This window comes from Pseudopipra pipra, chromosome 14 (genome assembly GCF_036250125.1).
Source record: "Pseudopipra pipra isolate bDixPip1 chromosome 14, bDixPip1.hap1, whole genome shotgun sequence".
NCBI lineage: Eukaryota > Metazoa > Chordata > Aves > Passeriformes > Pipridae > Pseudopipra > Pseudopipra pipra.
In genome coordinates this window covers 6,114,706-6,140,904 of record NC_087562.1, presented here as the reverse complement: position 1 = coordinate 6,140,904, position 26,199 = coordinate 6,114,706, and the positions used below count along the sequence as shown (strand labels likewise).

The window sequence follows — 26,199 nt, the reverse complement described above, 5'->3', positions numbered from 1 at the left end:
GCTCCATCGGCCGCGCTCCGCCCCGGCCGGGCGGGCTGAGGCGCCGGATGGCGCCGGGCCCTGTGTGACGGTCCCGGGGGCGGAGAGGGGCCGGGGGAGCCCTGCCGGTAAGCGGGGAGGTCTGTCAGGGTGGGGGGCTCGCCTCAGGGCTGCCTTGTCACCGGGAGGGGGTCGGACACACACATACACACACACACACACACACACACGCCAGGGCTGCCCAGCCGGGCGGGGAGGGATGTGCTGAGCACAGCGGGAAATGAACCTTTCAAGGACCCTCGTTCTCCAGCGGTTCGCTGCTTTAAATTAATCGTGTCGCCACAGTCACGGTGGTTTCCATTCACTCTTCGGGGTTTACCCCACGATCGAAATTTTCCTCGCGGGCAAACAGGGCTTTAGGCCTGAAGGTGAGGCTGCCCGACCCGGCCTCTTGTGTGCGGTAAACAACGCAGCAGTTGGCAATAAAAATACTGCATTAGGCTCAACACTGTGTCCTTCTGGCGAGGCTGAAGGGCTGTGTGATGGCCTTGTCTGCAAAAAGAGATTCCCGTGGAACTGGGAATCACAAACCGAAAAAGAGGTGTCAGGAAGGACATGGAAATTACAGAAAGAAAACTACAAAAGGATGTTTTATTCCACATCTTACCTTCTTTTTAATGTCACCCCAGACATGTGTCTACCCCAGACATGTCTACCCCCGACATGTATCTACCCCAGTGCAGGTGAATCCTGAGACAGTGAGAGAAATCGTAGTTGTACCATTAAATGTGTAAAACAAGCAAACAAGGAAACCCCAAATCAACTCTCCCCCCCCCACCTCCCTCAACCTTAATTCTGTGGGTACCAACTCTCAATGATTTATTGACTTCACATAAACCTGTGTGTTTTTAATGGGTCTTGCGTTGTTCCTAAATGTTTTTGTTACTTTGTTTCAAAATATTTTTGTATTGTGTCCTTAGAAAAAAAACATTCTCGTCATTTTCAGAGGCTTTTCCCTGATGGTGTTTTAGTGCCACATCATATTGGCAGACATAGCTTCAGTCCATTAATGCATCAGAATGATGTAGCATAATCTGTCATAAATAATCCATAATCAGGTTTTTTCCTTCATGTTAGGGCTGTATTGCAGCTGTTAGACTCATGGTCACTTTGTATAAGCTAATTTAACCATTAGATCATATTGGTTTTTCCATTTGATAGAGACTTGAATGATGTTTGCATTGGTGGATGGGAGATATTAGCAAAGAGCTGTCAGATTGTCAATTTTTAAAACACAGTTACAGATGTTCTCCAAATTCATTAAGTCTCAGTGAATACAGAGACTAAACACTAGTTTTAATAATTTCCTGGAAGGGTAGTAGTTTGCTTTTCTTGTTAAACTTGCACTGGTATGTTAGTCAGTTTGATATGTCTTCCATGGCCCTTGTGATACCTTTCTGTGTTTAATTTTTTTTTTTTTAATTCTTTTTCCTTTGCTTCAGGTTGAAAAGATGGGAAATGCAGAAAGCAATGCCTATCACAATCACCTTTCCAGATTTCTTCCTGAGGAGCAGACTGACATTGATGGAGTATTTGATACCTTATCGGGATCAAGTGGCTCAGCTGGAGGAAAAAATGCCAAAGCTACAAAGAAAACTATGACTCTGGCAGCACTACAGGCAAGACAATCTATTATTCATTGTATAGCTGAGATGTAGTGAATCAATCAGAATTCCAGAAAGAAATTAAAGATGTGCAGTAGTTACTTTTAAAGGATTGCTCATCTCAATTGAATAGTTAATGTTTTGGGCGGGATGGATTTTGACTTTCTCTTACAGTATGAGTAGTGAATTTCAGGCCTTTATTTATCTCTTAAATTGCACTGTTGGGTCCATTTGCAGCTTTCCTGATTCTGAAGTGAATTGGGATGTATGGAAATGTTTTTACAGCAACCTGAAAAATGGGAAGAATATTTTCCCCCCTGGAATCTATAGTGTGGGATTATTTACAGATTTTCTGGAGAAGCTGTCACAAAGTCAGTTTGTATTTGGTTATATCTGTCTCCCTCAATGCATCACCACCTCTAATCTCTTCACTTGCACTAAAAGGAGAGAATTCAATTTTGCTTGATTAAGCTGTGATTCCCTGTTTTAGCTAATTAACATGCAATATGCTTCTGATTAACTTTGAATTAATTTTCTAATCAAGAAAAGAGAAAAATGATTTGCTGAAATGGTTGAAAACTTCAGTTAGGCAGGAGCTAAGTGGCCAAATGAATGTAGTGGTAAAGTGCATTTTTATATATGTTACACAGCTAATGGGATCAAATTAAAACTCATTGGAAGCAGCAGGTTATTTTAAGGTATTTAGCAGTTCCTCTGCATACAGACCAGCTTTAGCTTTCTGCAGCCTGGCTGTTCATGAGCTGCCACTAGTTTGGAAACAGGGTTGCTGCTGCCCGGCTTTTCAGCACTGCTTTATCCAAGAACCTGTCCTTGGTGTCTTTTACCAGTTTGGGACCTGGAAGAAGTTGCTTCTAGCTTTACCTCTAGATCAGTGTGATGGTTGATGAACATTTGTCTTTTCCCTTCCTGCCTTTTTGTTTGCCAACTTACATTCAAATCTTGGAAGGCTGCCTGTAGGTGCCCAGTTCCTTGGTGCAGGGACAATTCCTGTGGCATTCCTGCCTCATAGGTGACTCTGCTCATGTCTGGGCTAGACTGAGATGTGGCAGGTTTGTTCTAGCAACAGTCTGGTGACACTGATGAATCCCCAGGCATTACCTCATGGACTCTGCTTAGGCTCATGCTTTGCTAGAAGGAAACTACATGGCTTCTGGGCCAGAGCAGGCTGCACTGCACAGCTTGGGAAGCAAGCAGAGCAGGAATCTCTAGATCCTTTCTTGAAGCCATTTAAGACAAGGATTCTAAACTGTCAGAAGTGTGAGTCAGTTAGATGTTTATTAAAGGTTCCTTTTTTACACATCTCCTTTCTTTGCACCCCAGCTCTACTCTTTGGAAGAGCTAAAAGCAAAATGAGTGGTGGGCAGGATAAGGCAGGGAGTAGGTAGGTGATTCAACAGTGTGAAGTAAAAAGCCCTTGAGTATAAGGTTTTAGTTGTGTTCCCTGCTGCTTCTCCCACTTCAGGCTCATGTAGCATTCTCAGAAAGCCTCTCAAAGACAGCTGTACCCCCTGTGACCATCCCTCCCTCAATATGGAGCACTCTGATGTGAAGGACTGTGGCTGCTATTTCTGCTCCTGCTGAAATCAATGGGAATTCTACCACTGACGTCAATGAAAGTAGGGTAGAGCTCGGGATATCGGATCTCTATATGCCCAGCAACAACCATTAGCATCAAATAGGAACAGCCCAGGTGGCTTCCAGAGGAGTGGTATTGAGCCAGCAAATCAGTAAATGGAGCTGGAATAGTGTTTTTGGCAGGTGCAGCTCCATTGATTTCAGCATAGTCCCCACTGGGCCACACCCCTGTACAGAACAGTCAAGGCAGGTCCTCAACATGCTGTGCACAGTGAGGATGCTCTGTAATCATGTCCTAGTGTGTGCATGTATTTGAGATGATTTATTTTTAAACCATGTAATTATCTTGAGCACTGTGAAAGTTGAATCCAGAGTCAGATCTTCCCCACAGAGCTGTGATGTGTGACCATGTGTATCAGTTAGATTTCAGTTCTAAGGGCCAGGCATGCCATTCAGATGAATAACTCCTGATCTCACCTGGCTTAACATCAGGGTTGCCTTACAAAAATCAAGTGATCCCAACTTTGTTCCATGTTTCAATTAGTTGATATGCAGAGGGAAATTCCTCAGGATTGTTTCTGCACATGCACATAGAGTTAAACACACTGTCTTGTGGCCAAAACTGAGATATGGTAAACACTTTACCTTCTCTTTGGTTTTAAATATCTGTGAGCTCCACTGTCAAAAACAGACATGAAACATGATTTTGAATATTTGACTGGCAAAATTGTAAACCTTTGCAACAGAGTTATCATGTAGAAACACTTTGCTAATATTCTGTTAAGATTTTACAGTGTTGTTTTTCTGAAGTCCAGTATCAGTATCAACCTGAATCAGTAAATAATCACTATAAGAATAAAGATATTTTATTTTTTCTCTTGGAAAACCAGTCCTTTGATGGAAGTTTGTTGCTCATAGTAGATACTACATCTCAGCACAGATTACCTGGAATACATTAGTTATTCTTCACTTATGAAATGTGCTCTTTGCTGTTTCTCCCAGGCACATACTCGGGAGGCACTGCCAGAGCAAATGATTGTTCGGTTGTACAACGGGATGAAAAGCATTGACCTGCCTGGGAAATCATCTGGGCTGAGTGAACAGATTGCTAAGGAGCAGTTTGTAATTTTTATGTCAGACCTCTTAAAAGGGAATGCAGATGAGAAGATTGCCATAATAATGAGAATGATCTCCAAGACAGAAGGGCCCGTGAAGGGCAAACAAATCCAAGAGGTAAACGGGGCAGTTAAAATGTGTGTGGGGGGGACAGTAAGAGAGCAGGGCTGGATTTAAGAGCCAGCAAGGATTGTGGTGTGACTGATGCTTCTGGAAATTGAGCAAAATACTTGTTAGAGCTCTAGTTGCAGGAGAGTTGTGGGAATCAAATATAGCTTGCAAGGTGAAAGAGTGGGATCTCACGGAACAGTAAATTCACCAGCAGCTCCTACCACTGCAAAACTTGGTCCTCCACTCCTTCTTTCATGCCATATTTTATGGAGTTGCTTTATGGAGTAACATGTACAAAATAGCGAAAAAAGCTTATTTTCAAGACCTATGACACTGAAATAGCATTTCTGTAGTTCCTTACTTGTCATGGCAAGAGAAGTTTCTGCCTTGGGATTACAGCATCAATACTGCTTGAGTTTATTTTCAGACAGTCCATTGAAGCTCTTGGCAATTTCCTCTAAGAAATACCAAAATGGTGATGTTTTTATCTTTTCAGTTCACAGAGGATCTGATCATGTCTCTAGTCCATGTACTGAGCTACAGGAAGGAACTGAAAGGTTGGACTTTGGAGAATACTCGGGATTCTGCCAGTGGAGTAAAGGCTTTGGCTTCTCAGCTGCTCTCAGAGTTGAAGCTTGCAGGTAAGCACCCTTGGTGTAGCAGATCTTAGAGCTCCTGTAATCACTGATCTCCTGGCATGGGAATTTTATTTATTTTACCTTACCAACTTTCTCCCCTAAATTCAGGAGAGCTTTGGGTTGACGTCCCAAATTAGGTGGACATGCAAAACTATTTGTCGTGGAACATGTCTGTTTTACAAACCCCTGGCTTCCAGATGATGGGCATTTAGATGCATGGGCATCTAAGTATTATTTATTTGAATATATTTATCATGTATTTATGACCACATGTCCTTTTACAAAGCATAGGTCTGTCTTTGCACTGTTGTAATAACAGATTTTGCTGTCTTGCAAAGAACATCCCCTAAGTTGTAGCCAGGAGCCCATGTTTATAAATTACAACAGCCCAGCCAATGGATGTCACAGGTAGATCTTAATTCTGTGGTTGCATTTGCTTAATGTAGTTGACACTTTACTGTCATGGCTCCTTTCACGTGTGGTTTGCTGTCCATTAAAATAATGAAATGTTGTGTTTACACTTAAAAATCAGCTGATTATTTTCCAGACTGGGAAACTTACTCCTGTTTCTATATGTCTTATTATTTAGATGGGACGAAACCTGTGGGTCCTCAGCTGCTGGAGACAAGTTTTGATCCGAGTGTCGTCGAGGACTGGGTGTACAGAGTTCCTCAGGTCTCAGTTTTCCTCAGTGTTGTGATCAGGCAGGGCCTCCACGTTCTCCATTCTCTCCCAGACCAAACCAACGACATCCTCAACCTGGTTCCCCGCTGCAAAGGCATGAAAGGAAGAGGACTTGTCAGCCTCTTTGACATCCCATCCATCATATACATCAACTCCCACCTGCCTGCAGAGCTACAGCACAAGTGGCGGCTTTTATTTTCTTCCAGGCTCCACGGGGAAAGCTTTTCACAGTTGTGTGGGCACATAGTGAACAAAGGGCCTTGCATAGTGATCCTGAAGGACTTGGATGGTTTTCTCTTTGGTGGGTTTGCATCTCACTCCTGGGAGGTGAAGCCACAGTTTCAAGGTAAAACTCACTTTTTTTTCGTAACCCATGGTTCTGGTAAACATTCCCTGTTCTGTGCAGGTACAAGAATGGATACTTAATATCCACTTCATGGATACTATCACTTTACTTTCATGACATACAGTGTTTCTTATACTTCCCAAGTGTATTTTTCTGTGGCAAAAATAACATTAATTTTCAAAAAATACATAACACATGTGGAGGTATTCTTAGCATGGCAGTCAGGCATGTTACAGATTAATATTTATAATTTGCTGTTTGGTAAGACCTTTAAAATTGCAGGACTTGTTGATCTCAGAGCAAGTTTTCAGGGAAATTTATCAAGCCCTGTAGCTGCGTAGGTTGAAAAGTAAATGAAAATGAAGGCAGTACAGCACAGATGATTAGAGATTAAATGATTTGTCCACAGGATGGCAGTGTTCCATCAGGAACACCTGAGCCAAATGCCAGGTTGAGCCTCCTGTTGTCAGTTGTGCACTGTCTGTCTTTGTTTTCCTTCTAAAATCCAGCAGCCAAAGGGTTCTTTGGACAAACTAAACTTTTTGTTCCCTTGAAACCTCAGTAGAGAAGAGAAGGTTTTTTTCATAACTCTTTGGAAAGAACTTTTGTGATGGATTTTTGAAAAAACAATTATGGGCTCTGGATAATCCGTCCTGTTGGGAATCCTCACGTTCGCTACATCAGAAACTCACTTCCTATACTTAATTAGTATTTGATAATTACCACTTCAGTCAGTTAATATAGTGTTATGTTTTGTTGATTACACAATTTCCTTGTGTTTTTTTCCTGATAGAATAGCACATACAGTGTATTAGTCAAGCACAGCACAGGTCCCTCTGAGTACCAAACTGGACATAATGAAAGTTGTGCTCTAAATCATTGACTCTGAATTGATCTATGTATCAATGTAGTCAGAACCGAGGGTGTCTGCACTCCCATCAGTTTGTGCAGATCTGGCAGCTGGCCAGTTTTAGATGACAGAAGGCAGCCTGTGGTAGGTGTGCCCTCACACAGTGACATAATGTCCTAGTCATGCCTCTGACTGCCCTTGATCACAGCTTATAATTGCATCAATGTCTGTGACTCTGCACAGAATTACCTGAGAGTAAACAACAGGTCTAGATCTTGCTGAGAGATAGCTACTGGCTTTCTGAGGTGGCAGCTGCTGTCTTTGAGCTATTCAGCTTCACTTCTTCCATTAATTTTTCTATCCTATTTGTAGACAAGTTATTGTGTGACCAGTTGTCTGACTTCAGGTGCTTTTCCGTTTACAGGTGACAACAGATGCTTTCTGTTTTCTGTTTTCCCCTCTCTTGCTGTGTACACATACACAGGGTACAATGACCACTTCATGTATTTGAACAATGGCCAACAGACTATGCCAAATGGACTTGTAAGTATTCAGAAATGACAATCTGGAAATTGGATTTGTAGCTTGTGTTTGGAAGAGTTTTTTTTTGTTTGTTTGTTTGTTTTGGTTTGGTTTGGTTTGGTTTTTTTTGTTGGTTTGGTTTTTTTTGTTTGTTTGTTTGTTTGTTTGTTTTTTCTGTTTCTGAGAGCAGATTTATTTCACTTTTTATTCTCTGAGAATGTTTGCATCCCTTGTGCCCCACTTTTAGTAGGAGGATTTTTTCTTTTTTTGTGTTAAAGCATCAGTGTAAAGTGTGAGCTATGAACGATGATGGAGAGCTGCTTACAGCACTGATAGAGCCCATCCTTTTCTTTACAGTTAATATGTATATTGAAGTACTGAATCAACTAAGATGGAATTTATTTGTGTGTGACCCAAGCAGGTGGGCTTTATGTAGGTTAAATTTCTGGAGGTTCTGGGAAGAAACCTTTTTGCCAAGTTTGGTTATCACAGAAGTCCTTCTAGGTGTCCTCCCTGGACGAATTGACTGCACATATCCACACCACTGGAGCAGCACAAAATAGCTGATCTGTGTAACTGAGGATCCTTCCCCTGGCTGCTCTCACTGCCACACTAACTGCTTTTTAAATGATGGAAGAGAAAGCCCAACAGAATTAGAGTGCAAACATTGCAAGTAGCTGCTGCTGCTGCTGTGTCATTACAGTGGCAGAAGCTTCTCTTACTCAAATTCACAAATGAGCTCTCCAGCTGCAGAGGAGTTTCCACAGAGCTACCACACACTACCTGTTTTGAAACTGCTTTGCAGTTTTGCAGCATTACATGCCCATAACTTTGGGAATTGCAGCAGGGTGGAATGAATTTGCTCCAAAGAAAGTGAACAACATCAAGTTATGGTATTTGTTTCTGTAGATGCTTTTCTAAATGGAAAAGAGGCAGCAAACCAGGGCACTGTCACTCCTGTTTGAAAACCAGGAGCTAAATTTCTGGTACAACTCACAGATACTGGTATTCTGTGAAGTGTAGAGGGAGGGCAGTATCACTCAAGTAAATTCTTGTCTGTCTGCAGGAATGCAAGATGTGGGTACAGAAGCCCAGGTTCACTCAGAATCCCCCTTTTTTTAACCTCCCCATAGAAGTGTGGCACAAACCCTGAGCACAGCAATTTATTCTCTAGGCTTCATGACTTTCCCAGTCCATTCTGCCTGTGCAGCCAGTGTTTAATGTGCTGCTTTGGTTGACAGGGTATGGGTGGACAACATGGATACTTTGGGCTCTGGATAGACAGTGACTATGGGAAGGGACACAGCAAAGCCAAACCTCGATGTACCACCTACAACAGCCCCCAGCTGTCAGCCAAAGAGGATTTCACACTGGATGCCATGGAAGTCTGGGCAGTGGGAGATGTCCCTGAAAGCGTGGTAGGTGAACCTGTGAAATGGTGTCTGGTTGGAACAGAACATGCAAACCCCACAGTTGCACTTTTCTCATTAAACTCTCTCTCTCTCTGTTGTAATTAATAATATTTTCTATAACTGGCCCTGTGGTGCCATATATTTTGTAGCAGGCAAATAGCAAAACAGTAGTGGAATTGTGGAGGTTACCAACAAGAAAGACCTTCAGGAGCCAAGAGGTGATAGAGTCAGAAGAGCAGTACTTTATTCTGAATTTCCAAAGGCATTTCCAATATTGATGAATGGTCTCGAGGAGGAACCTCCTTGGAGAGGGGTTCAGTAAAACCCAATGTTTATAAAACAGAAAGCAAGCACTGGAAACTCTCAAGTAAAGCCTAGTTCAGGAACAGACCCAGAAGATTTCTTTATCAGTAGCTTTAAATTTACTGTTGTTTTACAATAAATTTATGTGATTCAATTGATGCCAGTCTTTCTGCACTTGGTTTGTTTCTGGGAATGAGCAGGAGCCCTCTTTCCACTCTCCTCTGTCCCTGTAATTTATTCTTATATTAAACTGTCTGGTCTGTACAGCTTGGTGTTGTTTTGGTTTTTTTTTCAAATTTTTACTTCTTTTCATACTAAATTCGTGTGCCTTGACTTCACTGGACACAGAGCTCTAAATAGAAACAGAACAAACTGTTTACAGAAAACGTCAAATTGTAATTGAATCTCTTCTTTAAAAAAACCCCTTACTTCTGCACTTCAGTCTGAGGTGAGGTTAACCAGGATGTTCTGGTTGGCTTGTAACCTGAATAAACTTGAAATAGTTCACTGTCATCTTAGGAGAAGTTTATGGCTATTTTGTGTAACTGCAGCTATAAAAATAATTTGATGTATCCCAGTGAATCTTAAATGCCTTACTTGGAAAGTGTGTCTGCTCCATTGTGCCAAGCCTGCAAACCAGATCACTTATGGACTTCTCTTGAGTGTGTCTCTTTCCCATAGACTGATATTGACATTTGAAATTGAGTATGTTTTATTTTCTTTTGCAGACAAAAGGTAAGAAGAGTATCCTGGATGTGGATCCTGAGGCTCAGGCCCTATTGGAAATGGCTGGAAAAAGTCGTCACAGCGAAGGACTCCGGGAACCCATTGAAGAGGATGAGGATGATGAGAACTAAAGGAATCACAGTAAAATGAAAACCCCTTTATTTTTATTTGCTTCCAAGTGTTAATGTTCCTTGGACAGCGTATTTTTTCCTCTTTTCTTTTTTTTCCCCCTTAAATTTACCTCATTATCTGGGACAAAGCTTAAGCCTCGTACTTATGTAATATTTAGGTCTAATACAATATTCTGCCTGAAGGGTTTTGTTTGGGGAGGACAGAAAAAATAACTGGGGACACAATCATTAGACATGTCTGAGTGCTAGCTGAATATGAATTTGCTTGCATTCCCCATAGATCATGTCTGGAAACTAAACTGAAAGCAGCAGAAGATATCGACAGTATGGTTTACTGACTTGGAGAACTGATATTTATATATATATATACATATATATATATATAAAGAGACTGTCCAAGACACTGATTAAGGCTTTTATACCTCAGCTGCACAGATTTATTTGCATGCAATGAAATTAGTCAGTGAATTTGCAAATCGTAATGATGTCTTACATTGGTAAACAGACAATAGTCCACATGATTCCATATGAAGGGTGCTATTAATTTGCATTGCTTTGGTTAAAGCATTAAATTTGACATTTTCTAAGTTGGTTTTTTAGCAAGTGACTCCATATGGGCTGTAAGATGTCCAGAATATTCATATACAGCAACAAGGTTTATAATACTACACTATAGTTCAGTGCATCTCACTTCAGCTGTTTCTGCAGAAATTTGTCTGTTGTTTTTTAAACTTAGTAAAACAGAATCATTGGAATCATTCAGCCATATTTTTCCTAAAAATGGGCCATACTTTCAGCAGAAATTCTCCAGGGAAGGTAACTTCTTTAGTAGCCTCACTTGAGACTGGACTAAAAAGGAAGCCAGTTAATTGGGAATAGGATCTGCAGATACCTTGTAAAAGAAATAAAAATCAGGGTTATGTAAAATGTTTAAAGAAGATTGCTGTACACTTTATTTCCACATAATTAATCATTACTGCATTATGGAAAAAAATGCCTGCAGTTGTTTGGGGGTTTTTGCTCTGTTTTGTGACTGTTCACCAGTCAGCACCAGTTCTGCCAGGTCTCTTGTACTCAGGGCTTTTTCTACTTGAATTTGTTCCCATCTATCAGTAATTAGTTTGACCTCGCTAATTCTATGTGTAATTAACTTGTCAAAAATAACCCTAATTTTTACCAGGGAGTGTAATTTCTAACTCAGCAAATAGTGTTTGGTTATTGGTCTGTGATTGTCAATCTTTCTCTTCCTGAGGAAAAGGACTGTACCCAATCCTCTTTGTCCTGGCATGACTTTGTCTTCTGTGCAGCTTAGAGCAAAAAATGTACCAGAATTCTGCAATTCCTGATCACGTGGCCTTCCTTCAAATTCTTTCCCTTAGTGTTTTCTTGTGTGTGGTCCTTTTTTTCCCCACCTGTTGTTTTTCACAGGGAGCCAGATTTGAATATTCTGAATAATCTGCACTTGTGCCTTAATGTAGGTCCCATTCTTTTAGATTTTGTTAAACAAAGTGAACTTAGGCTTGAAAGGAGAACATGAAGAAATCACTCCAGCCAGACATCCTAGAACTCAACTGTGCATTTTGTACACTACCTGAACTAATGACTGGGGCATATATGCTGTTTGTTCCAGTACAGAGTGTGCTGTGGAAGGCCTGAACTAATGTCCTTTTATCCTGTTTTTGCTTAAATAAAAACCTGAAAGTCTCCCAAGTTCTCCCATGTAGAAAAAAAATGTAAGAAGCAAAACAATTGCACTGATACTTTTGTATAATTTTCTTCTCTGTATATATTAATAAGAATGTTAAATAGTACAATGTAGGGAGTGCTGTATAGACAGCAAGTCAGTACATGAAGCTCTGTGTAGGTGTGGTGGTACCAGCTTTTGTTTGAACGTTCTCAAACTCCCTCCATAAGTCTCAGAGGTCTTTTCCACTTAGGCACTCTAAGTGGATGGCATACAGGAATGAGGCAGCTGAATTTCTGCAGTTACACATAAAATAAACAGCTAGACTTTATTTTCCTTCCATTAGAAGGCGGAGACTTGTGTTTGAGAACTGAAACTGTTTGCAAGGGTTTTTAAAAAAATGGTGAGCAGGCTGTGTCTGGGGAGGGTGAGTTTCACAAAGCTACTCTTCTCCATAAGTATTTCAGTGGCCAAGTTGTCTTTGATTTATAATAAGTATCAGGATAGCTGTTTCTTTTCAGACTATGAATCCAAAATGTAATCCTGTTTAAACATCATGTTGTGACAATCAGCATAGCATTGTGACCTCTGAAAGTGTAGTTTTTTGACAAGTTTGTGTCTGAGACTCTTCATCTTCACTTTGAAGTGAAGGTGTTAAGCTGGGCCAAGAGGAAAACTGACACTATGGCACTTCAGCAAATGTCTCAGTGAAGCATTATTTACTAGGACACTACTGATCCAACCAGCAGGTGGGATTGTTCAAAATTGTTCTTTAAATGTAAAAGATGGGCTTGGGAGAGACTCAACTTTTTTTTTTCCCCCTGAACCTAATGATTAAGCACTCTGGGCTTTCTGCTCATGCACCTAAAACATCCAGAAAGCATTTGTCAGCAGTGGGCTTAGCTGTGATCTAAACATCTCAGTCCCTTTTGTGCAGCTCTTGATCCAACTGCAAAGCTCAACATCCCTGCTCTGTATGTGACTCATTTTTATTCTCAGATGCTTGTGAAAGCAATTCCCTTCCCCATTAAATCCACACACTGCTGTGCTTTGGATCACATCACCCTTCCAGTTTGCTCCTCTTAGTCACACAGGTACCAAAAAAGACAGCTGAGGGTTGGCACTTCAGCTCTCTACTCTGCCATCTCCCCACAGTTTCCTTGAAAGGCTTGCTGAATCAAGGCTGGCTATCTGGAAATCTAGAAACACTACAGATTGACTACAGGAAAAGAAGTGCTAATGAAGGCAGGTCTTTTCCAGTCTTCTAATTTAATGTAAAAGGACAGGTCTAAATCAAGTCTCACACAGATACTTGTCAATAACATTTAAAAATGTAGATTTTATTAATAAAAATGACTTTGATTTAAATAAATAAAATTTCAGTTTATGCACAATATATTTTTCTGTACAGGTGTGAAACTCTTATTTTGTCTGGGACTATCACAGCCTTCTTGACATATGTTATAAAAATATACCTGCTCTTGGTTTGAAACCGGAGCTGCTGCAGAGGTTTCTGTAGAACAGCTCAGGTGGGGCGTGTAGAGGAGACTGTTGGTACAGATGCACGTGGGTATCTTCAGGAAGGATGTGTGGAGCAGAAAGAGATGCATTTGGATTATCCAGCATCACAGCTCTGTTCCAAGAGTGTTTTAGAGGAGGTCTGAGTCAGGTGTGACATCCCTTTGTGTGCCCCGGGCGGCAGCAGCGTCGTTCACACAGTTTGACGAGCTCGGACACCACGAACACTGAGGAAGCCAGTCCAGTGAGGAACAGCAGGTCTGGGAGAGGAAACAGAGTGCAGGGGAGCTCAGCTGGGCAAGAATCCCAGGGCAGGGCCTTCCTGCAGCTGGCATTTGTGCTGGTGTAACCCATGGGTGCATGGCCTTGCCGTGCCTTTGCCAGCTGGAGAATTAGGGAAACCACTGCGATGAACAAGGGATCCATAGCTGGGTCTGCTCAGAGGGTGGAAACCTCTACATTAATAATTTGGGATCATTGACCACTGCTTATGACAACAGGCCTGATGTGGTTGCAACACAGTGTGGTAGGGTGGAGTTTACTGATTCAAAGGGTGAAACCTGCATTGCATTTCAGCTGGGAAACAGTCACCCTGCACTTTCTGAAGGGAGTGCACAAGGATCCGAGATAGATTTATGGACAGAAACATCAGAACTCATGGAAGATCTTGGCATGTCTCCATTTACTTGCAATTATGTGCAGTAAATCAAAATTCAAAACCTAGGCTGGGATAATATAATTAAATACTACTACTATTTGTGAATAATTATGTGTAAGCATAAAGGTATAGGAGCTGTTGATTGATTTCCCCTGCAGAGATGTGGTGGGAGGTAACATGAAACAAACTGGGAATGGCATCTGCTTTTTAGAGTACCTTAAATGAAAGAAAAACCAAACCATTATTTATTTTGCAACTTACCTAACACTCCTAAATTCTCTGTCTGGAAGATCTTCTGTAGTGGAGGGATGTATATAACAGCCAGCTGTCCCAAAAATGATCCAAGCACGGAATACAGGAACATGCGGTTCCGAAAAAAGCCAATTTCAAGTATCAACTTTGTCTAGAGAAGTAGGGGGGGGAAAAGAGAAATGTGAATCTCTGCTGGAACATAATATCACAATGTTTCTTTACATGCAAAGTCCCTTTTTGAAGTTACATAAACACTAACTTAGGCAGAATTACATAGTTGAAAGTAGTTGCAGTTGAACAGTGATGGATAACTTTATTTATATAAAAAGTTGATAAAAATCACAGTGCTTTAAATAACATTAAAAAAACCCCTTACTATGCAAACTGCTGGTATTCTAATTTATGTTTGTGATTTGAGACAAGAAATTATTGCTGACAGAGCGATCTCACCTGAGAGCGACATGTCAGGGCATTGAAGAGGTCAAAAAACACAAAACAGGTAAAAGTCATCGTTGTGGTTCGAGGAGTTATGCCACCTTTTGGGTTCTGGAAGCACATTTAAAATTCAGGGCTTAGTTAAGCCTTACAAAAATATGTCAATTCAGTAGGTGAATTAAATGTTCCCTTTAATGATCCCAGTCATATCAAAGGGTAATAAAACAAAGGAGTCAATCGAGTTCTAGCTATTATAGGTAGCATTAATTTCTCTCTATTGATTTTTGAGATTATGATTTTATCAACTATGTTTTAAATTCTTAAAATGATGTGGAATTGAGTAAAGGACATTCTAAATTAAATTACCTAAACTGTTAAAGTAACAGTCACTATTTACCAACAGCAATCCATAGCACTTGGCATTTTCTACCTACATGGAAAGGGAGAAGTGGAAAGTCCCTTAAAGCATCGATACCACAGCAAGTAAGAGTTTTCCTATTGTAGCTAGAAAGCTCCAAATCAGAGGCAACACAGGAAGGCAGAAGCAGAGCTATGAGCTGATCCTGGTTTCTTAACCCTCTGCCTGCACTGATCCTTCCCCACAGGATACATCCCTGAAAGTCCTTTGCATGTCCTTGAGAAACTGCTCTTCCCTTCATTTTCCACCCTGATGAAAACAGGATCCAATTGCAGATTTTCCTCACCTCCTTCCAGAAGACAAAGAGGGTTCCACTGATGATAATGAGAGCTGACATGAAGATTTTCAGGATCAGTGATTTGCTGAGTATGGTGTCTGTGATACACCGGGGGGGCTGTTTGATGGTGTCCCTGTCAACAGGTTCAACTCCCAAGCTGCCTCCAAGAGAAGCAGAGGGATGTGTTTAGTTAGTGCAGGGCATCCCAAAAAGGTACTGCTGATACACCAGGGTGGAGCTGGAGGAGACAGTTCTTTGGAATACAGCAGGAGTATTCTGGCAGGGTGACATAAGGCCCCAAATCTGTCTGTGACACCAACACCAAAGGTCTCTTTTGCATATGGAGCTGCTAAAAAGACACATTAGACCATCATATCATCTCCCTGTGCCAGAGGGAGAGCTAACTCTGAGAGTGTGGAAGCAGTAATTGTAATTGGTTGTAGTTGTAATTAGCAGTTGGATGAGGTTCCTAAGTGTTGTGATTTTGGGGCATACGCCCCCACATGTACCCAGTATTCCCTTCCCAGTCTATGAGCAGGTGATGTTCTCAGGATAACGGACCATTCCTGGCCAAAAAATGGCATAGTTAAGTGATTCTACCATGAAATAGCAACACATAAATGTGAAGTAAACGCTTTTGGAGAGACCAGGAGGGAACAAAAGCACAATTTGTCTTATCTAACCACCAAATAATCAGTGCATTGATGAGGAATCAAAGCCAAGAATGTTTTGCTCATGTGACTCTTCCATACCTCTGGGCTGGCGGCCCATCCATGATGATGTTGATCCATAAGATCTGCATAGCATTGAGCGGATTTGGTAGGTTGAGCACTGTTGACAGAGTAACTAGGCTCAAAGCTGAGATACTCCTGCAAAGCACAGAAGAACATTATTCTGCAGGGACTCTCCCCGAAGGTGCTTTCACTGGAAGTGAAGCAAACAGGAACTTACGTGCTCAGCTGGAACCGGACAAAGTTTTTTATGTTGTAAAATATTCCCTTTCCCTCTTCTATTGCATTCCTGGAAGGGAGAGGAGAGTTTATTAAGTAAAGGGCACTAACACTGTTTTACACTGAGCTCCCTGTGACACTCCAAACACAAGTTGTCTTCTCTAGCCCTTATTTCAGTTGAAATTCAGAGCACAGCTCAGGATGAGGTTGTCAATGCAGCGTCTCACTTACAGTCACTTTATCAGAACTAGAAGATCTGAAAACATGGGTCACATGGCCAGGTTTTGGTTCATGAAGCAGGCCTAGGATCTATTTATATCCCTACTGGACTCTGCCCACTCGCTCTGTTGTTAAGAACCAACAGAGCATTGCAAATTATGTTTTTCCTCTGAGCTTCCTGGATGAGGAAGTGAGCAAGTGAGAATCATAAAGGTTGGAAAAGAGCTCCAAGATTGTTGAGCCCAACTTTTGGCCAAGAAAGTTCTGATCTACCCAGACTTCTGGGTAGGTGCTCTCAGACCCCCAGTTAGCTACAGCAACGAGAAACCAGAGCTTTCAGGTGAAAGGGGGCTTTGTCACCACCACTTGAATCAAATTGCTGTGTATGCTGAAAATGAGCTGGACCCACACTGGGTATCTCCACGTACATGTCCTGCATCTTGCCTTGTTCCCAGGGCTAGTTACACAACAAACTTGCTGCAATGGATGGCCAGAAAGTATCTGGAGTAAGAAAGTGCCTGCTGGTAAAAAAGTGGCTAAACCTACATTACTTTTGAGAAGTCATCGTCCACGAGGATCATGTTGGCAGCCTCTTTGCTCACGTCCGTGCCGGCCTGTCCCATCGCGATCCCGATATCCGCGGATTTCAGGGCCACGGCATCGTTGACCCCATCTCCTGTCATGGACACCACAGCACCAGCCCTCTGCAAAGCCTGTGGGAGAGGAGAGGTGACAGGCTCTGTAGCCAGAAGATAAGTAAGTCCTGTAGGCAATCACAGGGTTTGCAATAACATCGAGGGAGCAGAAGTGCTGTGTGACTCTGAGGGTAAAGCAGGCTCAGCAGCCACTGAGGACAAAACTCAGACCAAGAATTAAGAGACTGGATTTTCAGAAGTATAGAGCATCTCATAACTCCAGCAGAAGTTAGAAGAGGGGAGTCAAGTCCTCAGAAATCATTGTCCTGATATTATGCTTGCTAATAGCTCACTAGTGTCTTTTAAATGCCCGGGTCACACTTGCAAGAGAAATCACAGAATATCCTGAGTTGGAAAGGAACCTCAAGGATCATCAAGTTCCACTCCATATCTAAAACCTTCAGTGTAAATAGTGCCAATGCTCTAGCTGAGTTTTGACAGTCCTTTAGTTTGAGCTGATCCTGCCATGGAAGACCAGGTCATCTAGAGAACTCTGGCTCCCCCTCCCCCTTGTTTTTGTGAGACATGCAAAGGATTTAAGAGGCTTTTAGTACCTTTATTATTTTTAGTTTGTGCTTTGGACTTGTTCTGAAAAAAATGGAAACCTGAAACAACAGAAAACAAACAAAATATAATTAATCTTGTATTGGATGGAAGCTATTGGGAATAGGCCTTGTTTATGTAATCAAAACCATTACATTTTGGACAGTGGATGACAGCTCTGCCTCTTCCAGTTGGTCCAGCTCTTCCCCAGACATAGCTTTCAGCTTCCCATTGCAGAGACCAATATTCTGTCCTGCAAAGAAAAGCTCAAAATGAGATCTGCCCATCAGCTCTGGAAAAAGCCAGCTCTTTCCTGACTTAGAGAATAGAGACAGCAATTAAAGAATTTACTGGGAAATGTGTCTGAACCTGGGGCACCTGACAGGACACACAGCTCTGGGACTGGGCCAGTCATCCTGTGCTGACTCAATGGGAATTATGGAAGTAATATTGTACCCAGAACTGGAGCTGGTGCTGAATCTGTCACTCTCTGCTCTGCTACTTGCTCTGTGCATTTCTAATGGAAAAATGAAAAAAATGTGAAGAGCTGAAATACTCACACTCTGAACATTAGTGGATTCTATAATCCCAGCAATGCCATCTGTGTCTTTTGAGGGTCTTACACTGAGATTTTGCCATTTCTGGTGCTAAAATAGCAGAATTAACTCACTGGAATTTGGCTCATGGTTCATAGATGCTCTATTACTGCATTTAAGTGTTGATTCAATGGAAAAGCAAGAGCTCAGTGACTTCTAAAACCTCTATTGCACACACAAAAAGGATGATAAAGTTGGTTATTAAGTGATGTAGCATTTGACTGATCTGACAGACATACTATAAGTCCCCAGGGAAGAAGCAAAGTTTGGTACCTATAGCCACAGCTGTTTCCAGGGCATCTCCAGTTATCATCTTCACTGACACACCAGACTCAAAAAGGACTTGAACAGCTTCTCTCACTCCAGCCCTCGGGGGATCAATTATTCCAACCAGACCTAAAAATGTTAGTTTGCCAAGTTCTGGACCTGAAGCCAAAGCAAGTACTAGAAACAGAGGGGGGAAAAAATGACAAGAGTAAATTATTAATAATGTATTTCCATACATCAAAAGGAACATTTAGAGAAGATATGAAATTGCCAGTTTTCCAGCAGAAAAAGTCATTAAAACCAGATCTTTAGTCATTACAATCAGATCTTGTATAGACAAGACAAATATATAGACAAAATTCAGTCCAATTAAATAATAGTTCATCTGAATCAGAGCATTTCTGTTTGACATGTTTCTCTTAGGATTTATGTCCTTCTCATTTTAAACTGTCTACCACGTCTTCCCCAAACACAGATGGATTAAATCGGGACAGTGCAATGTTAGGCCAGACACAATTAAACTGCTAAGTTAAACAATAGCACTTACACTTTTTTTTATTTTAATCTAAAAATGTGAAATGTAAATTCAGTTAAACCAGTGAGACTCCCATCACGTAAACATCAAGGCTCTGAACATTTCATTTCTGTTCCCGGTGCATATCCATATCATTCAATCATTAAATCACTCAAGGATATTTTGCCAGGGGTTCATGTCAGTGTTGCTTTGATGATGGAATCATAAGCTGCAGCAGCTGCCTGAGCTAATCACTTCCCTTCAGAGCAGCAATTTGCTGTTACCACAAGGGCAGATGATTTGGATATTGTAAAGCAAGCGCCGTACACGAGTTACTAACCACAAGACACGGGGCTGGAGAATATGTACATTAACTGTACCAGCTTCCAGATCCGGCTGCCAAGACTTGTTCTCATCTACTTACAACCTGGGAACACGCACAGGAGACGGTGTCTTTGTTACTGTGTGAAAGCCTAAGATATTTCTGAAGGGATGTTTCTAGTGGTGAAGGAGATGACACGTGTACAAAAACTTCTGTGGGCTGTGCACTGACATGCAGTCGGGATCAAGAGGAGATTGTTAGATTTGGTTCTAGTGAAGAATTGAAATGAACTTCAAATGAAAATCTCAGCACCCAAATCCATGTTTGGAACTTCTTTCAAAGTGGCTTTTTGTTGTTTTTGAGGCAGCTTCTCCAAAAGCAAACCTTGGCAGAGTAGTGCTCAGATGGGGCCCAGCACAAAGCTTTTCAATGCATCATTCAGATTGTATGCCAGGCAATCATAACACTCCATGGAAGAAAAACATTCACCTTTCCAGTGCTTATTTCAGCTCCTTTCAAGCTCACTCATTTAAACCCAGCAAAAAACCAGATCAACCAGCAGACCTAAGACATGGCCTTCAGCAAACTCTCACGAGGGTTGCAAAGGGATCATCCAAGTGATGTTAAGAAACTGAATTTAAGCTGAAAGAGATTTAGATGGGATATTGGGAAGAAATTCTTCCCTGTGAGGATGGGGAGGCCCTGGCACAGGTTGCTCAGAGAAGCTGGGGTGCCCCATCCCTGGAAGTGTCCAAGGCCAGGTTGGACAGGGCTTGGAGCAACCTGGGCTAGTGGAAGGTGTCCCTGCCCATGGCAGGGGGTGGAATGAGATGAGATTTAAGGTCCCTTCCAACCTAAACCATGTTGTGAATCTGTGATGACTGAGCCTCTGTCCACCCTAACTAAAACAGAGCAGGAAAGTACCAGGGCATGATAACCCATAAACTTAAGACTGACCTCGAAGTCCTGAGGAGCCCATTCGCTTCTCTTCCTGCTGGTAGGCAGCTTTCTGCTGGGGGGTGAGTGACAGTGAGATGCCACCACTGTTGTACAGAGTGCAGTACTGAATAACTTCTTCAAATGCTCCTTTCATAAAGTAAATATCTTCCTGGTCCTTTAAAGCAAGGAAATAATACACTTTCTATTAAAAAAAGAGAACTTTTTTTTTTTTTAAAAAGGATCTTTTGTTTCCTCTTTTACCTGTTTCATGAGATGCCCAGGAACTTGCATTATGTATAAGATGGGATATTTTTGTTCTGGCCATTTTTCATGTTCAGCCATCAGAGACAGAATTGTAATGAAAAGATAGGTGAGTTTTTAACCTCACCAGTACAGTATCAGCCAAAATGAACTCCTTGACCCAGTAAGGGGTAAAGGGCCAAACTTTTTCTCCCAAACACCATATCTCTCTTTGCCTGTCAGTTATCTCTGAAAAGCTTTTGTTTTCCTGCTCAAACCAGTGTATGGAAAGTATTCTCTCCTCCCATTCAAACACAGCTCTACAAGGTAAAATTACACCCAAGTTGGGAATTTGGAGGTTTGTTCAGTTTTCTCCCGACATAGTTAACTCCTGAAAACATTATTTGCTGAAGAGATACCATTTCATGCCCATTGTTGAGGTGCACAATTAGAAACACGAAACCAGCCACCACCACTGTTTGCTTTACCTGATTTTTCAGTGTGCATTTCACAGCCATCCACTTCTGTTCAGAGCTAAATGGAATTTCCTTCTTTCTTACATAAATGTCTTTTATGTCAGCTAATTCCATCTGAAGTAAGGTAAAATAAAAAGAGCACTGTAATGCAGAACACTGCCAAAGTTTGTGTGTATATATATATATTAAAAGGGTTGACTGTTGACCATGTCCTTCCAGGCTGTCAGATACCACAAAAATTCATATTTCAAATATGAGAGAAAAATTCATGATTCAAATCCAACTTTTCCTTTTGGTGCCTCATGTGGGATAAATTAAACTGGAGTTCAAAGCTTGATTCCTATTAACTTTTGAAAGAACCAGGGAGCTGCTCTGCCTTTTTGGTGGGACTTTGGGTCAAAGGAGGCTCAAGTCCATTCCCTAAAACTACACCAAAGCAACGGGCTGGGCAGATTTCTTCCAGCCCAAGCTCAGGCTCCCCCACTTTTGTTATTTCCCAGTGACTCTACTTGAAAGAAAAAGGGAAATTGCAAATAACTGAAGGGTAAATTGTAGCTGTGGTTTCAAATTATTTCCTGATGAGTTGAACTCAAAAAGCAATTCACCAAACTGAAAAATTAAAAAGAGAAATGGAAGAGACAACCTCCCACATATTCTGCTATTGCTTGGCCACTGAATGCCAGAGCAGGAGGGAGCTTTTAATTCGGCATTTAGGGAAGTGAAATATTGGTTTTTTTTAAAAAAAGAAATTAAAAAAAAATCATGATTTTGCTGTTAGTTATGGGCTTTAAAAATAGGAGGTAAGATCAGATGCTAGGAGGTGCATCATTTCATGGGGTACCTTCTGTGCTTTACAGCCCAGCTGAGCTCTGAAGCCACAGGCTGTGTTATGCTGATTAGGTGATACCTTGAGGTATTTTACAGCCTCTGCGCACGAGCATGAATGGAACATCCATAAAAAAAAAAATCTTCTTTAATATAACCATGAGTAGAAAAAAAGTAAAAGCTGCCAGATGACTCAAAATGAGGGTGAGCCTCTGCCATGCTTTCCAGCCTGGCCTGTTCTTGCTCATGTTTCACTCTTGTCTTCCTCCTGAACTCTTAATTGGCACATGCAGAAAATATTGAAAAGGCTGTCCAGTCTGACCCTGAAAGAAATCCATTCCACAGCCTAACTGCATGATTAACCAAACCAAACAATTATTGCTGTTAGTGCAGAAGCTCAGGGAAGCCCACGACAAAAAGGTTGACTGGGAGAGGTGTACATGTATGACCTTGGGAAGAAGAGATAAGGAAATATTAAAACCAGTCTGGGGAATTTAAAGCAGTCTGAATGCTGCTGCCAGACCTAACAATTCCAGCTTTTTTTTTTTTTTAATTTATTTTTTAATTTTCTGGAAAATTTTAAACCATAAGAACCTTACCTTCATTGCCAGGGCAATGAGAGCTCCTTCTGTGGGTTGTCCTATCACACTGTTTTTCCTGATAACAGCATTATTGACCACACAGCCAGCCTGGAGAAAGGGACAGGTTTACATGGTTTATTTTTTTAATTGCTAAATTCATAGCTTTTCCATCTCTTTAAATGAAATAATGAAAGATTGGAGAATGAAAGCAGCCACATCCCAAAAGATTGGGACAGCAGTGTTTCCTGAGATCAGTTCTTGTGCTTTCTAAACTCCCTTACTCCATAGGTTACAGCAATGAAAGCTTAGTTTCTCCCCTACTATTGATTTGAATGTGAAGTGTGGGTAAGATATGACCTAATCTCCATATGAGATTCCAGCTCATATCATTTCACCACCCAAACACTCATTTTAATTTACAGTTGAATGTTCAAAATTTTATTTAATGCTGACACAGGATGCAGAAATTATCACAATACATTTATAAATTGACTATGTGGCTAAAGTCTAGAGTCTGTCCACACTTAAAACCTGAACATGGTAAAATGAATCAGTCTCTCCTCTGACAGAATTGTGGTTTTATCCAAAATATCATTGACTCTTGAAGCTGATGACCCTGGTCTCTCCCTGAATGTCTTATGATCTCTCCCTTTCACCCATAAGCTTCAGGTACCACATCACACTCAGCATCTTTCCATGAGAATATTTTAGCAGGACAGCTCATTTTGGAGTTACAAAACTTGTTTGTTTTGTTTGGTTGTTTTTTTTTTTTCATGCTAATTACCCAAAGTGATTAGTGCAACTGAAAAGTGAATTTAACTAGGGTAAGCTAGTTCATAGGTTATACTTACCTCCACTAGCTTCCCAATGGAGACGTTGGAAAATTCCTTAAGGATCTCCTTTGTTGGCAGAAGATAAACATTTCCTTCTCCATTGTAGCCCACCCCGCTGACCTGAGGGAGGGAGAGACAGACAGGACATATTTCCCTGTGCCAGACAGGACTGTTCTGCAAGGTTCTAACTGTGAAGGAGTTCTGGGATTCTTCTTCTGTCTCAAGCTTATAGGAAAGGCTGCAGACAGTGACAGTATAATGTAATAGCTGTATAGGAACAAAAAGAATCAACTTGTCCTATACAGAACTTCTTCACTGTGATTTCAGGAGTCTCCTGCAGCTCAGGTGAGAAATCCAGCCCTTTGGCAGCAGTGGGTTCACTGGTTGTGTCCAAGCCCTGCCCTCACTTTTCACACAGGTAAACAAACCAAGCAGAAGGATTAAGCCACATCTTCCTACAGAAGATGGACCAACAAAGGTGAGTGGCAGGTTTCAGTATTCACAATAATTACAGAGAACAGCAGGTTATGTCGAGGAGCAGGTTATATCAACTGTGATATCTGAGCAGTTTCTGCACCCTCAGCCCCATCTCTGCCTCTCTCCAGTGCTGCAAAAATCCCTTCTTTTAATGGGACTGGTGACATGCAACAAACTGCTTGGTTTGGGGCTGACCAGCCTCCCTCATTTGGGTCTAAATGGACTAGAGGCAAAAGAGCCCTGCTGAATTTCAACAGCAAAGCCTGGATTACTGTCCCATGCCCACCTCTGCCTGGAAGCCATCCGAGGTCACCAGCCGGGTCACCGTCATCTCGTTGGCCGTCAGGGTGCCCGTCTTATCCGAGCAGATGACATTGCAGCAACCTGAGGAAGGGAAGTTCTTAATCAGAACTGATTAAGAGAGATTCAGAAGAGGGAGGACAAGTTTCCCTGATATTATTTAAACTGCACCAGTGAGAAAAGGGAGAAAAGACTAGGAAATGAATGAAACTCCTGACAGGGTGTGTAAGGGAAGGATTTGAGTGCACATCAGGGCATTGGGCACAAAATTTGGATGTGAGATGGGATAGGAGACATCTGAAGAAGGCCACATTGTCTCATCATAGGGTGGGCAGTCAGAGGGCATTGATCCCCAGAGAGCTGGTCAGTGTTTCTGAGTTGCAATATCACACAACAGAACAGCTGCTACATTTCAAAAAGACAGCTCAAAATCCCACTGCCATGTGCTTCCTCAGAGGGGCCATCTGACCCTTGCTTCCCTAAATCAGGAATAGCAGCCCTTCCCTGCCTCACCAAAGGACTGTGAGAGCAGATGGGTTAAAGGCTGTTAAAAAAGTACTTAAAGATCCACAGTTGAGAGAAGAAGTTGCTTTGTGCCAATTCTGCTTTAGTAAAGCACATTTTTCCAGGGCCCACTTACAACATACAGCAAAGGAGTGGATTATCAGAGATACCACATTCCAGAGGATTTCCACTCCCAGGAAGGGGAAAAAAAAAATCACTTTAATAATAATAATAATAATAAAAAAAAAAAAAAAAAAAAAAATCAGACTCCAGCTCCCTTCTGAGTCTGAATATCTTCCCTGGCTCTGGAGATGCCCACAGTGCTTGGGCACAGACCCCATGAGCATGATGAGCTCCAGGTAAGGGCCTGGAGAGAATAAAGCAGATTGGGCTGCAATTAAATTAACGGCAGTTTTGAAGGATTAGCAGAGAGCAAAGCCACCACTTCCAATACTACATATTTAGTTACTGACAACTAGAGGAGAAGGATTATTTCTCTCCTTTTCAGAAGTTTAGCAGACGTGGCACTCTCAGTGTGTGGGTGAGCACAGGTTTGGCCACCTGGCACTGGCAGTTCTGCCTCCTTGGGCACAGCCCTACCAGAACGGAATTCCTCATGAGGGAAAAGCCATTTCAGATGTTCTGGGTCGGGGCAGACACAATAAAATAAGGGTGATAAGACTCCTTAACTGCAGAACAAACAAGGGCAGTTCAAACAATAGCAGGGTTTCCAGAGAAGACAAGGCTTAACTGAAGGATCTGGTTGTGCAGCAGATATCTGGGACTTTGCACAGACCAGGCTTGGCATTGGTGGGAGTTTAATGAGGGTTCTAAACAGACACCACAGTGTCTCCTCCTCCCTTTCCCTGCTACACTGACCCAGGCATGCAGCCACCTGGGAGTAAGGGCCCATTTGAAGATAAGGGGAGGTGGAAAAACTATTTAATTCTGGTTCATTCTGCTCTGATGTTCTGAGGATGGGCAGGATGCCTTCTCAAGGTCTCTCTGTCCCTGCTCTCCGTGCCTTTTTGGATATCAGGGAGATGACCACCCAGGCTGCAGAAGGAGATATTTATTTGTGCTGCCAGGCTTGACTTGAGGCTGGGAGGTTTTTAGCCAGACACTGAAGAACTGGACAGGATGGACTTGCAGGATGATCCCAGAGCGTGGAGAGGAGGGAAAAACCAAGCTTTTAACCCAAGCAGGGCATGTATGTCTGTTCCCTGTGGACTATGGCTCGGGTTGCATCATTCCAAACACCTGCTTGCGTTCACACCATTAAAATGAGGGAAAAGGGTGAGAAACACAGGGTAGAACACATTTAATTCTGAGTGGGTTGCTCTGTCCCAGTAAGCATATTCCAAATTTCTGTTTTTCATCAAACCAAGGCTCATAGGGCCAGCCCATGGCTCAGATTTTGGAGTCTGGGAGGTGACTGAGCTGCATGGCCCCTTGGCAGCCTTACCTAAGGTTTCTACTATGGGCAGCTTCTTCACAATGACCTTTTTCTGGGCCATCCGGAGAACTCCCAGCACCAGAGTGACTGTGACCACGATGGGAAGGCCCTCAGGGATGGCAGCCACGGCCAGGCTGGGGAC

General features: G+C 42.0%; 2 protein-coding genes across 2 annotated transcripts in view; one reads left to right on the top strand and one right to left on the bottom strand.

Annotated features, from left to right (window-relative positions):
* Nucleotides 1-19: 19 nt before the first annotated feature.
* On the top strand, nt 20-13,158 carry MEAK7 (MTOR associated protein, eak-7 homolog). The gene is made up of 8 exons (XM_064670969.1): nt 20-107; nt 1,482-1,658; nt 4,242-4,472; nt 4,963-5,107; nt 5,694-6,134; nt 7,409-7,527; nt 8,748-8,924; nt 9,950-13,158. The coding sequence occupies exons 2-8, from the start codon at nt 1,491-1,493 to the stop codon at nt 10,076-10,078; spliced, it is 1,410 nt and encodes a 469-aa protein (XP_064527039.1). The 5' UTR covers nt 20-107; nt 1,482-1,490; the 3' UTR covers nt 10,079-13,158.
* ATP2C2 (ATPase secretory pathway Ca2+ transporting 2) overlaps nt 13,082-26,199 on the bottom strand; it is a 26,306-nt gene continuing 13,188 nt past the window's right edge. Inside the window, exons 12-27 of the mRNA XM_064670965.1 lie at nt 26,067-26,191; nt 24,084-24,181; nt 23,339-23,440; nt 22,506-22,595; nt 21,094-21,195; nt 20,384-20,540; nt 18,597-18,767; nt 17,883-17,980; nt 17,739-17,789; nt 17,036-17,202; nt 16,272-16,340; nt 16,073-16,189; nt 15,330-15,477; nt 14,641-14,736; nt 14,200-14,341; nt 13,082-13,540 (exon numbers count right to left, since the gene is read on the bottom strand). Of these exons, the coding sequence (XP_064527035.1) occupies nt 13,428-13,540; nt 14,200-14,341; nt 14,641-14,736; nt 15,330-15,477; nt 16,073-16,189; nt 16,272-16,340; nt 17,036-17,202; nt 17,739-17,789; nt 17,883-17,980; nt 18,597-18,767; nt 20,384-20,540; nt 21,094-21,195; nt 22,506-22,595; nt 23,339-23,440; nt 24,084-24,181; nt 26,067-26,191 (1,846 nt within the window). The 3' untranslated portion in view covers nt 13,082-13,427. The remainder of the gene's footprint in view (nt 13,541-14,199; nt 14,342-14,640; nt 14,737-15,329; nt 15,478-16,072; nt 16,190-16,271; nt 16,341-17,035; nt 17,203-17,738; nt 17,790-17,882; nt 17,981-18,596; nt 18,768-20,383; nt 20,541-21,093; nt 21,196-22,505; nt 22,596-23,338; nt 23,441-24,083; nt 24,182-26,066; nt 26,192-26,199) is intronic.